The 16,009-nt window shown below is 36.6% G+C and overlaps 1 protein-coding gene across 2 annotated transcripts in view; it reads left to right on the top strand.

Annotated features, from left to right (window-relative positions):
• PRRT3 (proline rich transmembrane protein 3) overlaps positions 1-3,598 on the top strand; it is a 250,819-nt gene extending 247,221 nt beyond the window's left edge. For both annotated transcript variants that reach the window (XM_053720937.1, XM_053720935.1), the window contains one exon: positions 1,236-3,598. In XM_053720937.1, the coding sequence (XP_053576912.1) occupies positions 1,236-3,286 (2,051 nt within the window). In that variant the 3' untranslated portion in view covers positions 3,287-3,598. The remainder of the gene's footprint in view (positions 1-1,235) is intronic.
• The last annotated feature ends 12,411 nt before the right edge of the window (positions 3,599-16,009 follow it).

A 16,009-nucleotide genomic window follows, 5' to 3' on the forward strand; every position in this document is an offset into this window, starting at 1 on the left:
TTAAAAATAATTTGTATTATAGTGTTTCTATGACTGTAACTGTAGTTTTAAATGTAATTTTGATGTGTTTTGTGACACTTTTTTGACTCGTCAATCATTCTAGCGTAAATCGCAATTGCATTCACGCAAGGCATAGATGATACACAAACATGCATTTCCTGTTTTCATATTATTTAAAATAAATAACAAATAAATATTTTTACATATTTAGTCACTGTATTATTATACACAATCCATTTTTTTGGTTTTATGTATCTTTAAAGGGACACTGAACCCAATTTTTTTCTTTCATGATTTAGATAGAGCATGAAATTTTAAGCAACTTTCTATTTTACTCCTATTATCAATTTTTCTTTGCTCTCTTGCTATCTTTATTTTAAAAGCAGGAATGTAAATCTTAGCAGCCAGCCCATTTTAGGCTCAGCACCATGGATAGCGCTTGCTTATTAGAGGCTTACTTTTACTCACAAATAAGCAAGCATAACCCAGGTTCTCAACCAAAAATGGGCCGGCTCATATGCATCACATTCCTGCTTTTTAAATAAAGATAGCAAGAGAATGAAGAAAATATGATAATAGGAGTAAATTAGAAAGTTGCTTATAATTGCACGCTCTATCTGAATCATGAAAGAAAAAAATTGGGTTTAGTGTCCCTTTAATAACTGAGTAGATTTGTAGATTAGAATAATGGCAGGATTGAGAGATTTTCATTATTATACACCTTGTTAGTCTTTATCATTAGTCACTGAACATTTTTTTGTTGTTGTAAAATTCTCTAAATTGTATTTTATCTAAATTGTACATTAAATGTACTTGAAACCAAATGTTTATTTTATTATTCAGATAGAGCATACCACATTAAACAACTTTCTAATTTACTTCAATTATCTAATTTGTTTCATTCTGTTAGTATCCTATTGAAAAGCATACCTTGGTAGGCTCAGGAGCTGCAATGCACTAGAAGAAGCTAGCTGCTGATTGTTGGTTGCACACATATGCGACTTGTTGGTTCACCAGATATGTTCAACTAGCTCCCAAGTAGTGCATTGCTGCTCCTTCAACAAAGGATACCAAGAAAATGAAGCAGATTTGATAATAGAAGTAAATTGGTAAGCTATTTAAAATTGTATGCTCTAGCTGAACCATGAAAGAAAAGATCTGGGTTTCATTTCCCTTTAATATGTGATTTGTTTGCTATTAGTACATTGAAATTAACTCTGAGTATTTTTATATAGGTGCAGCTGACAACGACAGACCTTCTTCTGGCTTCAATCCACTACAGAAGGGAGATCAAGCAAATTCAAATACTACAAAAAGAACTGGGAGGAGAGGCGAAATAAGAGTTACAACTCAACGAGCTTTTCAGAAACCCCATCTTCTAGAGGCTCCAACCAGCTTTCCGAGCAGAAAATCCAACATGGAGACACCAATATGTACCAAGACAGGTGGAACATGTGAATTTCTGGGATCCAACATGACCTTACTGAAGTGGGACCACCTGCATAACACTTTAAGTTTTGCTTGGGATATGCACGTTTATGGAACAGGAGTCCTCTTTGTCTTGTTATCGGTAATTGCCATGGTAAATCTCATAGGATCTCCAATACTACAAGTGCCCTACCTTCCATATATTTTAATGTCTAATTCACTTCTGTTTGCTGTTGGTGTTCTTCGAGCAGTTCTATTTTTTTTAGATCCTTATGGGACAAAATCCATAATCTCATACAGAGTTTCTCTGGTACTCTACAATGTAACTTTTCCCCTCATACTTACAACATTTGCGACCTTGGTCCTGCTGGTTTTAAATATAGGCTGTCTTCAACTGCTTCCTCCAAAGATTCAAAGTCTTCCTTTGCTTGCAGTGGTTGGAGTCATTCACTTTATCATCCTTCTAAGTGCAGACCTCCTAACGCATTTCCTAAACCCTTCTGTAAACATTGTCTTACAGATACTCTCAATCTCATGGGGTATATTCCTAATGGTTGGTACCTTTGTAGTGTACTATCGGCTGAGGAAATGTAGCAAAGATATTGTGAATGAGACACAGAGAGTTTCACCGACCACAGAAGATATTGTGTCAATGCAAACTCAAGGGAGGAATATCAAATGTCTCTTCACATCATCAAGGGTATTGCTTGTCAGCAGTGTGTTTGGACTTCTCTGCTGTGGTTTGCAGGTTTATGCTTTACTGTGGCTATATGGTTTGCTTGGAAAGAAAAATGAGTTTTCTTGGTCCTGGTGGTTTGTACAATTCTGGTTCCGGATTTTTGAACTTGCTCTGTGCTTTTCCATGATGTTTATAGCCTCACATAGTTTTTGTCTGCAGTGCAGTACTAGTGATCATACTTGCTGGTCCAAAATAATAAGTTATTTTTGTGTCTACAACAAAACTGAAATTCCAGAATATCCAAACAACTGCTATGACTGGACAAACAACATCCAAGACAGGGTCATCAATAACAATATTAGCAAAAGTATTATTCGTAACCAAGCTGAAAATGTTCCTCTCCGAATCCTGAAGGAAACCAATGAAAATAAACCTAATGTAGCACTCAATAGCAGATCTGCTTCCCCACTTGCTAGACCTAAACCAGAGCACATCTTTGGACCAAAATCACAAAATGTAACCATGGGGCGCTCCTATACCAGCATTTGCTTTGAAAGGGAATCTATGCTGTCACTCGCTGATCTGGAGTTTCGCCCACCATCTCCAATAAATTTGAGCAGAAGCATTGATGAAGCCTTGTTTAGAGAGCACTTGGTCAGAGACAGTATCTTCCTAGATTCCAGTCTTCAATATCCCAGTTATATAACCAGACAGGACTCGTGCTCCTCTCTAAAAGAATGCTCAGCCTTGAATCAGACAGTTGACCCACTGATTTCATCAGATCTAAAAATGAGAAGATGTAGCAACCCAGACTATATGTACAGCTTAGCAAGACATAGCTCACAGACAGAGGTTGACTCCACAAGTGAGAGTCTTCCACAGAGCAAGGATCTACCCCGTGATGTGACCACAGAGGCAGAAGCTTCAGTCAGTTCCTTGGACAGTGTTTCCAAAGGATCCATCAAAATCAGCTGGAATCCTTGGCGACATGGTCGGCTGTCCTCGGTGGAAAGCCTTCCAATGGAAGATACACCTAACACACAGCTCCTTAAGCAAGGTTCACAACCAAGCATTCCTTCCAAAGGCAGTGAGCCGGAGAAAATATTTGGCAGGAGACTTATTGAAAGGAGTCAAACAACAGACTCACATAGTATTGCAAGTGACACTATCGAACTGTGAAGAAGCCAGTTTAAGTCATTTCCTTTAAAATTCAAGACTCTTCTACACAATGTTTGAATTTTTTTTAAGTTTATATAAAATAAACTAATTTGTGAACATGGTGTGATACAAAGGCGGCAATTTCCCCCCCCCGCCATGTTTTTTTTAATATCATAATCTTCAATAATAAGCACATATATTCACAATGATTTCACATTGTTGGAACACTAATCATTTATTTTCTGTGAATATATCTTAAATTGCCGAACTTTTTATGCTAACCTCATCATATTAAAAAAATAGATGGCTGTTTTTGTGACTTTCTCTTAGCAACGGCTGTAACCTGTTTTACAAAAGCACTTAAAGGCAGATTGGTTATGAATTTCTGCCACTCCATCTAAACTGGACATAATCCCCTGAATCACTGATGTACTAGAGCATAAAACATACAGGATTTAAATACAAAATGCGGTACTTTGAGTAATGACATACTGTACGTGTCAGGCAAGCTGAAAACAGACACGTACTTAGGATATGCAGCAAGTGTTTCCATAGTAACCTGTAAAGGACTTTTATGTAGAACCCAAAACCAAAAATGTGTTTACTTTTATTAACTATGTTCTATGACAATCAGACCTTCTCTCAACAATAAGGTATGTCGTTTCTGAAGCACACAAGCAGAATTGGTACAAACAGAAGAACAGGGTCTAATCTCTACATGTGTGTATATATGAATGTATATTGTATATATGGTTCTGTTGTAAAAGTGGTGATACATTTTTTTACATATGTATATTAGTTATAGAAAATAAAAATGTATTAAATTGTCAGGAGGCAATATTCACTAAACGTCAGTTAGGTGCACATTTTAACTATGATGGCAAACATTGTTAAATATTCCTGAAATAGGACTTTTACCCAGTAGTGTTGCCCTCCCCATATGTATTAAAGGGACACTCAAGTCAAAATAAACTTTTATGATTCAGATAGATCATGTAGTTTTAAGACACTTTCCAATTTTCTTCCATTATCACATTTTGCACATTCTTTTTTTCTGCAAAACAGGATCCTATTAAGTATGTGCTCAAGCTCACAGGGTATGTATAATAGTCTGTGATTGGCTGATGTCTGTCACATGATACAGAGGATTCTGTCACATGATACAGAGGACCGGAAAATATAAGAAAAAGTGGCCTGCATTAGAAATGCATGTAAAACATGTTTTAAGAACCCTAAGTACTTAAAGGGACACAAAACCCAATTTTTTATGATTCAGCTAGAGCATGCGATTTTAAGCAACTTTCTAATCTACTCCTATTATACATTTTTCTTGCTCCCTTTATTTGAAAAAGCAGGAATGTAAGCATAGGAGCCAGTCCATTTTTGGTTCAGCACCTGGGTAGTGCTTGCTGATTGGTAGTTACATTTAGCCACCAAACAGCAAGCACTAACCAAGCGCTGAACCAAAAATGGCCGGCTCCTATGCTTACATTCCTGCTTTTTCAAATAAAGATAGCAAGAGAACGAAGAAAAAATTATAATCGGAGTAAATTAGAAAGTTGCTTAAAATGGCATCCTCTATCTGAATCATGACAGAAATAATTGGGGTTTTGTGTCCCTTATCAAGTGAAGATAAGCCAAACCTTATTTATTTTTTTATTCTAATTGCTGTCTTTAAAGAGTGACAAGTCAGGTACATTGGTTTATGCAAATGAACAGCTCTGATGACTTGTTTATTTGAAAGTCAGGTCCTATTTTACTTTAAATAGACAGGGAAACTTTAGGGTAATAAATGTGCATTTCTATACCTTTGGGGGTTTTTTGTAGACCATATATTGTACTGTAGGTGTCTGTCCTTCACATCCAGAACCCTAAATAGGACCACATAATCTAAGACTCTCCTTTCAGTGGAGATGATCTTAGAAGTTTTATCAGTATACAGTGAGGTCCCTCAAATAATTTTATAGAGGTTAATTTTTGCTTAAGTGATGTTGATCCTTTTATAAGGTTTTCTGAATGTAAATCAGAGACACATACTATATAAGGTCTACAAAAATTCCAAACATTTGTGTGATTTATCTCCATCATCTCGCCCATAGTGTGATAAACAGCTCTAAATAAATGTATAGGGACCTCACTCTACTGATGAGGCATCTAAGATTATCTCACCAGTCTAGAGAGCTTTAGTGAAACCGGCCGGTATGTCAGATGATCAAAACCTCGCCAGAACGGAGAGAAATCATGAAAAATCTGTGGGATTTTTTTACAACTTATATTGTAATGTAGAAGTCTCCTTAATAACCAGAACCCTGCATTGAGAGATAAACACGGGAACTTGCAGCACTTATAAGAATGAGTAGAAAGCTTTAGATCATTGGACCCTTAGAGAGAACAAGATATTGTTACCCATAAGGTTCAGGGTTCTGTAAATTATTCTTGGATGACATTAAAGAAACAGTCTACCCTAGAATTGTTATTGTTTAAAAAGATAGATAATCCCTTTATTTACCATTCCCCAGTTTTGCATAACCAACATTGTTATATCAGTCTACTTTTTACCTCTGTGATTACCTTGTATCTAATCCTCTGCATACCTTATCTCAGTTCCTTTGACAGACTTGCATTTTAGCCATCAGTGCTGACTCCTAGGTAACTCCACGGGCATGAGCACAATGTTATCTAATATGGCACACATGAACTAATGCCCTCTAGTTGTGAAAAAGTTTCAAAATGCATTCAGATAAGAGGCGGCCTTCAAGGGCTAAGAAATTAGCATATGAGCCTACCTAGGTTTAGCTTTCAACTAAGAATACCAATAGAACAGAAGAAAAATGGATGATAAAAGTAAATTGGAAAGTTGTTTAAAATTGCATGCCCTATCTGAATTTTAAAAGTTTATTTTTGACTAGACTGTCCCTTTAAAAGATGTTCTGAAAAATTGCTTCAGTGTTATAATAGTTTGATGAAGAAGTATTAATGAGTTTTTGGACAAAATAAAGACAAATTTGGTATGGAATCTCACTCTATTAAGACTGTCCTATTGTTAACCGACAGGCAGTAGGATACATTTTTGTTTTTACTTTAACTAGTAGAGGCAGTATGGAGTCTTTTGAGGTAAGAACCAATCTTGGTACATGATTGAAAAGACCCAGCTTCCCAAGATAGAATTAATTGTTTAGCACTGATATATGTAAAATGTAAGGGAAATGTATCACCATTCTAGTTTGTATATACTGTATGTAAGTGTGTGACTGTACAGATCTAATAAATATGTCATTTTTATAGAGCCTTCAAGGCATACTTTTAAACATAAAATATTAAACCTACGACTTGTTAAGTATATGTTAAAATCTCTGAAATCTCACAATGCTGGAGAATCAAGGAGAGGAAGGTTTTTGGCAGCTAAATGAAGATGGAGAACTTGATATATGGCATCTGCCTGTAACTGAGACTTCTTTTAAAAGGAATGTGGCACTAAAGCTGTGACAATCGGAGAAAGAGAGGTCACATGAGATGCAAGATGACTCTCTGTACATGCACAGATGCCTACTCATGTGTACATGTTAAACTGAGACTTAGGTATGCCAGCCTACTAACTGTGTGCCAAATCGTACATGTAAATAAAATACCTCTCTGAAACAAGACCATGAACATGTAGTTTTAGTTCCTTTATTTCATTAAATTCAATCTAAAATAGAGATATTTGAACAAGAATATATCATTTAAAGGTACTAAGACTTGAGAAATTTGCAACATTACTACTTTGCAGAAAAGAATAATATAGATGTGGAAAACTGTCCTACAGAAATGTTAGGAAAAGTAAAGAAAGACTGTAACAATTACTTTAAATCTGAAAGGGACACTGAACCCAAATTTCTTCTTTCGTGATTCAGATAGAGCATGCAATTTTAAGCAACTTTCTAATTTACTCCTATTATCAATTTTTCTTCGTTCTCTTGCTATCTTTATTTGAAAAAGAAGGCATCTAAGCTAAGGAGCCAGCCTATTTTTGGTTCAGACCATGGACAGCACTTGTTTATTGGTCGTTGAATTTATCCACCAATCAGCAAGAACAACCCAGGTTGTTCACCAAAAATGGGCCGGCATCTAAACTTACATTCTTGCTTTTCAAATTAAGATACAAAGAGAATGAAGAAAATTTGATAATAGGAGTAAATTAGAAAGTTCCTTAAAATTGCATGCTCTATGAATCACAAAAGAAAAAAAATTGGGTTCAGTGTCCCTTTAAAATGTATCTAAACCATAAAGGGCTAGATTACAAGTGGAGCGCTAATTTATTGCGCGCCCACAAACGGGAAAATTCGCCTGTTTATGGGCGTTCGATAAATAACCAGTTAATACTAATTAACACTCAAAAAATTAACCAGAGGTCAGACCTCTGGTTAATTTTTTAAATGCCTGCCAATTGCCCCTCAAAAAACATGTGAGGTCCCTTTTTAAAAAACTGCACTAAGCAGTTTTGGGGGAACTAAAGTTGGCGGTAGTGGGGTGTTAGAAAAAATCCGGCACTGAAAAGTACCTTTACATTGTGGTCTATGGAAACTGTATGATCCCAGTAAATATATATGTATATGCTTATATGCATATATATTTATGTGTTAATATGTGTATATACACATATTAAACACATAAATATATATGTATATAAGCATATACATATATATTTGCTGCCCATCACTGCGTGCCTTACCCCCTTCACTGCGCTAGTTCTCATACCGGGTCTGATGGCATGAGAACGAGGCTCCCATTAGAGCCTATGGAAGTGTGCTCTCGTGAGCACAATGCTTCTGTGCAACGCGAACATGAGTTTGCGTTCGCATTGCACCTCACTTGTAATACCAGTGCAAATTTGTGTGCGCTGGTATAACTAAGTTGAGTGCAAATATCGCCTTTGCAGAAGCGATATTTTGCATTCAACTTGTAATCTGGCACAAAATGTTTAATCACCTGTTGTAAATTTTAACATCAAACGCGTCAGGTTAATTTGACCCTGTAATGTCCTATACAGTAATTGCTTTATTAGAGTATGAGGGAAGGGACGCTACACTTCAGAAAAAAATTGGGAACTGGGGAGCCTACAGTAGCGATCACGGGGGGGGGGGGATGCTACACTACAGAAAAATGTGAAAGATTAATAAATAATAAAATAAAATGTAAAAATTAAGCTATAAACTAAGATGGCAGACACTGTTGGGAGGGTTAGAGAGCTGTTTGGGAGGGATCAGGAAGGTGAGAAGGGTAACGGGTGATCCTACACTGCAGAAAATAATTAAATTAGTTAATTTATTTAAAACACAAAAACTAAAACTTCATAGTGGCAAAATCATCTTTATACTGATGACACACAATTTAATCTATTAGTGGTGCTTCTAGAGTAGGGGTGCCCAATAGCTAGATCGGGATCTACTAGTAGATCCTGAAAGCGCTGTTGGTAGATTGCAGCCAATGGGATCAAAATGATGTGGTCAAGTTACACAATCTCAACACTGGGGAGCGAGTAGAGTATGGTTGCTAGGGATACCGCTTTATCTACCACAGTGTGTGAAGGGGCAGGTCATTAAATAGTTTGATGGTCGGACATGAAAAACGCTACCGGATTGGATCTTGAGGGACATCGATTTCAACCAATCAATGTAGATGATTTTTGAACAACAACACAATTGGCCTATCAAAAGCATGGTTGAGTGAGTACGCAATAGATTATAGTTAGGAGGGTAAGCGTCAATAGATAGACAAAGTAAAGGTGGAAGCTGCTGTGCTATGCTAATGGAACAAGTCTGACTGACGGCTGGCAAATTAACGCGTTGACCCGGTAAGAAATGGCCTGCATGACGCGCTATTGAAACTTATTTGTTTAAGCCTCACTGGGTCATATCAGGCCAAGACCACAGCGTAAAGTAAAGAGGGTCAGTGGCAGTAATTTGAATTCAGTGTTTTGTAATATAGCACAAGGGGTTGCTCATGTTAACCCAAATTAAAGTCAGTGCTACTTTCTTTGCAATGAAAAAAGGGTTTAATATAGCTGGCACTAGTTACAAGTGTTCTAAAGAGAATAATAAACACCAGGTCCGGTGCTACCCCCCAATGCAATACTATAAATAATACAAGAAGTTGGGAAAGAACCAACAAAAAGTGGGGGTTTGAAAAATAAGCACTCTTCCCTAAAGGATGAGTAGTGATGATTACTTAAAATCTATACACTATTGTTATTAATTAAAATAAAAGGAGAATAAAAATTCTCCAAATATGCACCAAGTCAAATTAAGCTAAAAGCAATTATGTACAATCACCTCCCTGTTTCCTAGCCGATATCTGAAGCCGTCGGTATTTTGAATCACACACAATATGTTGTTATCAGTGAGGTGTTATATTTCCTAACGTAATTGTAGCTAAGCCTTGCGATACTGAGCACACAATATAGATAACATAGGCATGTTCGGTGACTTTACAACGCAGACGTATTATTACTTCTGATAAGCTATGTCAAGGTGTTGTGAGTATGACTATCACAAGACGAGTATACGATGAGCCCTATGACGCTTCTAAACAATAACAACAAAAGGACACCACGCCCCTAATCGTACGTCACTAGCCAACCACGATAGCTTTGTTATTTACCACACTCCCCTATCCCTCACGGACATATATGATTGGGTATTAGAGGGGCTGGACCGGCAAACTGAAGCATTGAATGGTTTAACAATTTCTGCTGTCTGGTTGGCGGAGGAGTGGGCGGTGTTCGGATGCGTGTCCTTTGATTGTGAATTACACAGTGTATATTACCGGGTGGCACCCGGGCTTCGGCTTGCTTATTTTCTAAACATTGATTAAGGCTGATTAGACAGCTGAAACGCGTTTGTTATACCATAACACCTCACCTATGTCTCTAACCCCTGTCACCTAATGCCGACGGCTGCAGATATCGGCCAGGAAACGGGGGGTGATTGTACATAATTGCTTTTAGCTTAATTTGACTTGGTGCATATTTGGAAAAATTTTATTCTCCTTTTATTTTAATTAAAAACAATAGTGTATAGATTTTAAGCAATTATCACTACTCATCCTCTAGGGAAGAGTACTTATTTTTCAAACCCCCACTTTTTGTTGGTTCTTTCCCAGCTTCTTGTATTATTTATAGAGCTACTTTTTTGTCAGGATTAATATGTTGTATCTTTATGCTTTTGCACATCCATGTGTTGCTAAATCATGCAACCTTAAAGGGATATGAAACACACATTTTATTTTTTTCATGATTCAGATATAGAACATTCAATTTGAAACAACTTTCTAATTTACTCCTATTATCAATTTTTCTTCATTCTCTTGGTATCTTTATTTGAAAAAGCAGGAATGTTAGCTTAGTAGCTAGTGCATATTTAGTAGGTAGATCTCGTTGAGCTGGTCATTTGAAAAGTAGATCCCAACACAAAAAAGTGTGGGCACCCCTGTTTTAGAGGGTGCTGAGGGTTTAATTAATCTTCAATAAACATAACTGCATTATGATCAAACTATAAGCAGCTAACTAATACAGAAATGACCCCTTTACCAAATTACCACCGGGTTTGTAAGCTTACACAGGATTATAACCATGAGCTCCTTCTGTGTCACTCTATTTACTCATATTGGATATTGAATGTATCATGCATTGATTGGGCTTTTGTTTAACACAAATGAATATGCTTTATATTTTAGCATACCCTAGCCATGTATTGTGACACAGCCTACATAGAGTTACCAGATGTCTTCCACAAACATACTAGACAGCTAGAGAAATAGGTGGGTGGTGTTATATAGACACCAGTTCTGACCGGAACGTCACAACATCAGATCTCTCACTTATACGTCTATATGAGCCCACAGATCAGACCTGCATCCCTGTACCCCATTAATCATTTGCCAAAATCAGGTCTCAAATAAATATTTTACTGGACAGCTAGTTGAAATACCGAGATATTCAGACAGAACATAACATTTTAAACAACTTTCCAATTTCCTTCGGATATCTCATTTGCTTTGTTCTCTTGGGATTCTTTGATGAAAATGATACCTCCCATGCTAGACTACAGGACTTCCCTCTGGAACGCACTTCCTCACGCTGTCAAACTTTCCCCTAACCTGTCCTCCTTTAAACGCTCCCTAAAGACCTTTTCTTTCAGGGAAGCTTATCACCCAAATCAATAACAAATTAATTCCACTTACCTAATAGTTGCCCTCATGTAACTCCACACTAACATCATTCTCACCTTTACAGTCCCCACCTCCTGTTTTCCATCCTCTTACCCACTTAGATTGTAAGTTCCCACGGGAATAGGGCCCTCAAACTCCCCTATATTTGTTTGTTAAATTGTGTCATATTTACTGTTGTAATTATCTCTGTACCCATGGACAGCGATACGGAATCTGCTGGTGCTTTATAAATAAAGAATAATAATTGGGATTCTTTGATGAAAATGATACCTCCCATGCTAGACTACAGGACTAGGGAGCAAGCTGCTTATTGGTGGTTGAACATACAGTATATGCATTTTCTCATTGGCTCATTGGAAGTGTTCAGCTAGCTCCCAGAAGTGCATTGCTGCTCCTTAAACATAATTATAGGGACATGAAACACAATTTTTTTCTTTCATGATTCAGATACAGCATGCAATTTTAAATAACTTTTCAGGTTATTGCTAATATCCAAGCCTGTGTCATTCTTTTAGTATCCTTTGTTAAAAATATATACCTAGGTAGGCTCAGAAGCTGCTGATTGGAGGCTGCGCCTATATGCCCTTGCCATTGGCTCTTAGCTAGCTCCCAGTAGTGCAATCATGCTCCTTCAGCAAAGGATACCAAGAGAATAAAGCAAATTAGATAATAGAAGTAAAATGGAAAGTTGATTAAAATTGTATGACCTATTTGAATCATGAAAAAAAAAATGAGTTTCATGTCCCTTTAAGAAAATTATATAAACATACACAGGGGTTGAAAAATTTGCCGAGTGGTCCATTGAAATTTCTTAGTTGACAACTTTTTCAACTCCAAATTTTCACGATGTTATATGTAAACTTGTAATACACATTTGTATTAAGAATAAAACACTTTTTATATCGTTATAAACTTATTCTCTTACCTAAACATAGCTGTGTCTTCTTCAGATGCTATCAAGTTGAGGCAGTAATAGAGAGGCACACGATCAGTTAGAGACAGACACGCACACACCCCTCACACACAGACTCCTCTAATAACAATCGGCTAGATTACGAGATTTGCGGTATGGGTGAAAAAGAAGCGTTAAGGCTCATAACGCTGCTTTTTCACTACCGCTGGTATTAGGAGTAGGGTTGCCACCCGCCCCGGTTTCACCGGGACAATCCCGGTCTGAGGCTCTGTGTCCCGGAACTAGCAGCAATGACTCAAGCAAAGAATTTGCAAAAAATAAACTGGCCAGAGGAGCGCTTAGCCCGGGGTTACTAACCAGGACCGGGTAGGGGACCATACAGCTCTCAGTATTATCCATTCACCCTCAGTATTAGCCTTACTGACAGGCAGCTCCAGGTTGCCATGGTGACAACGCTATCTATGCTGGGTGATCACGTGGTGTCGACAGTCGCAAACCGCTTCTCATTGATGTGTGAGGTGAAAATCGCCGTGCGGCTGAGGGAGAGAGTACATTGGCTGGGAGTGGGACAGCTATATATATATATATATATATATATATATATATATATTATACAGCTATATATATAATATATATATATATATATATATTATATTATATATTATATATATATATATATTATATTATATATATATATATTATATTATATTATATATATACAGGTAGCCCTCAGTTTACACTGGGGTTAGGTTCCAGAAGGAATGGTTGTAAATCGAAACCGTTGTAAATTGAAACCCAGTTTATAATGTAAGTCAATGGGAAGTGAGGGAGATAGGTTCCAGGCTCCTCTCAAAATTGTCATAAGTAACCCCTAATACATTATTTTTAAAGCTAAGAAATTAAGACTTTAAATGCTAAACAGCATTATAAACCTAATAAAATAATCACCCAACACAGAATATATAATTAAACTAAGTTAAATGAACAAAAACATTTGCTAAACAGCATTATAAACCTTATAAAATAATCACACAACACAGACTTCACTTGGATTTTTCTGCAAACAGTTATTTCTATGCATTCCAATCTGGACTGATTTATAGACAGGAAGATCTTGTTCCTTTGAAATCTGCTTGATAGCTCAGGTCTGGTTAAACTAGTTAATTTCAGCTTGCTTGGCTTTGCTGCAACACAAGCGGACAGCTCCACCTACTGGCTATTTTAATAAATGCACTGCTTCTCAATGCTTTTCAATAGCAGTCACATGACTGGAAAAAAAGGTTGTTATTCTGAAACGGTGTAAATTGAACCGTTGTAAAACGAGGGCCACCTGTATATTATATTATATATATATATATATATATATATATATATATATATATATATATTTTATATTATATATATATATATATATAATATTATATATATATATATATATAACAAAAATGAATTCCATAATGAATTTAAGGCCGCGACAAGCCACGCCCCCAAACCACGCCCTCTCCACGCCCACTTAGAAAGTGTCCAGGATTTTTTTGGGCAAAAGGTGGCAACCCTAATTAGGAGTCTTGCAGGTTTAGGGGCACCGCACACTTTTGGCCGTAACGCAAATTAACTTACGCAATTTGCGTAAAGTCTTTTTTTCAATGGGACTTCCATAGCGCCGATATTACAAGCTTTTTCTGGGAGGCCAAAAAGTTAGCGGTGCAGCCTATCCTGCAAGATTTGTGACGCAATATAAAGTCAGTAGTTATGAGTTTTACACTACAACGCTGTAGCATAAAACTCATAACTAAAGTGATAAAAAGTACACTAACACCCATAAACTACCTATTAACCCCTAAACCTAGGCCCTCCCGCATTGCAAACACTAAAATAAAATTATTAACCTCTAATCTGCTGCTCCGGACATCGCCGCCACTAGAATAAACATATTAACCCCTAAACTGCCGCACTCCCGCATCGCAAACACTAGTTAAATATTCTTGCAGAACAATTGGGATAAAATCCCTGGAAAGAAATGCTGTGTAGCACTCTCTGCCCAGACTGGGGTAGAGCCACTAGTACAATTTTAAAATTTAACTTTTATTTCTTAACTTTAAAAAGAATGGGTGAACATGAACAATTTAAAAACACTCTATCTCTTAATTGCCAACGACAATTCTCTCTAGTTGTTATTTACTAATTCGAGAGACCGGTTAGTTTTTATATTAATATTAGCTATGTAGCTGAACTAATCGGTGCTCCCTTATTTACGTAAAGTAGGGGTGTTAAGAGCCCTGTAATAGGTATCTGTGGTGTTTAATTTCTCATATAATTATTGAGGCTAGTATTAGTGTTTAATTTGTTTATTTTGGCCTGGGATAGCAGAAGGGATTTTCAAGTTTTATTCACATATATACACAGACCCTGGTTATAAGGTTCTTAGTGTTATTGAAATTCACTTCCCTTTATTGGATTAGTGTGTAAATGACCCCGTTTTTGTATCAATTATACTCAGAGGATGTATATTGTGTTTTCCACTTGTATTTTTTGTATATTCTGCATTCATTATCTCACTAGTTCATTATTTTATTTCCCATGTGGGATTGATCCTATAGTGAGTTTAAACAGACGTTTTACTGATAAATTCAGTGGCAATGCGGTTACAATCTCACCGCTTGAAAATGAAGCGATTTATATATGTATAACATATGTTCCTTCATACACTGTTAGGTGATTCATTAAATAATAGCGTCTACATGCGTGAATTTCTTTGTTAATAATGTTTTTTGTGAGCTCCCCAGGTTGCAATGTTTCCTTTATTGTTACAATTCCTGTTATTGCTGGCTGGTTACTTTGTGTTACATATGTTTCACAATACGTATTGTGTGGTTATAAAAGGATACTGTCAATACACACTCTCACAACACCCACAACCAGACTCCTTTCTGGGGATTCAGAGGCTAGTTATAATTATATTCTTTTGATGGTGGCTGGTTACTTTGTGTTACATATATTTCACAACACGTATTGTGTGATTATAAGATGATATTGTCAGTACACAATCTTACAATATTATGTCTCCTTTTGGGGACTCAGGGGTTAGTTATGATTATATTTGCAGCATCCGTCTTCAACTTCAGATTGCACTCGATAATACTTTTTATCATCTATGTTTGTATTTTCGTCGAGATCGCTACACGTTTACTCATTACTCAGTATGTCAGATATAATTTGTAATTTGTGTTCCGAATCACCTAACCATACAGTACTGTGTACTTTTGGATTGCGGCAATGGCACTAGCATTCATTCCCCAACTGCCACCATAAGCTGTCCTCTCTGCGATTAGGTTTCGTAATCTTATCACTAATACTGGGTATTATATAGTTGCAATTGTGTTAGCAACCAATGCTTTTTGTAACTGCATTCCCATTAACCTCATTAGGATGCACTGTTAGCTATTGTTCAAAATAATATTAACTTGTAATTCTGCTTGAAATATTTTCACACTCAGACGTTTTTATCGCTAACATGCACTCACACACTGTGTCGAATGTAATTGACACCAACACCCCTTTACTATTCGATTTAGCAATTGTGATAGATTAAATTAAAAAACATTTAACATTCTAATGGGACC

The sequence above is a fragment of the Bombina bombina genome, chromosome 7 (assembly GCF_027579735.1).
Source record: "Bombina bombina isolate aBomBom1 chromosome 7, aBomBom1.pri, whole genome shotgun sequence".
Lineage (NCBI taxonomy): Eukaryota > Metazoa > Chordata > Amphibia > Anura > Bombinatoridae > Bombina > Bombina bombina.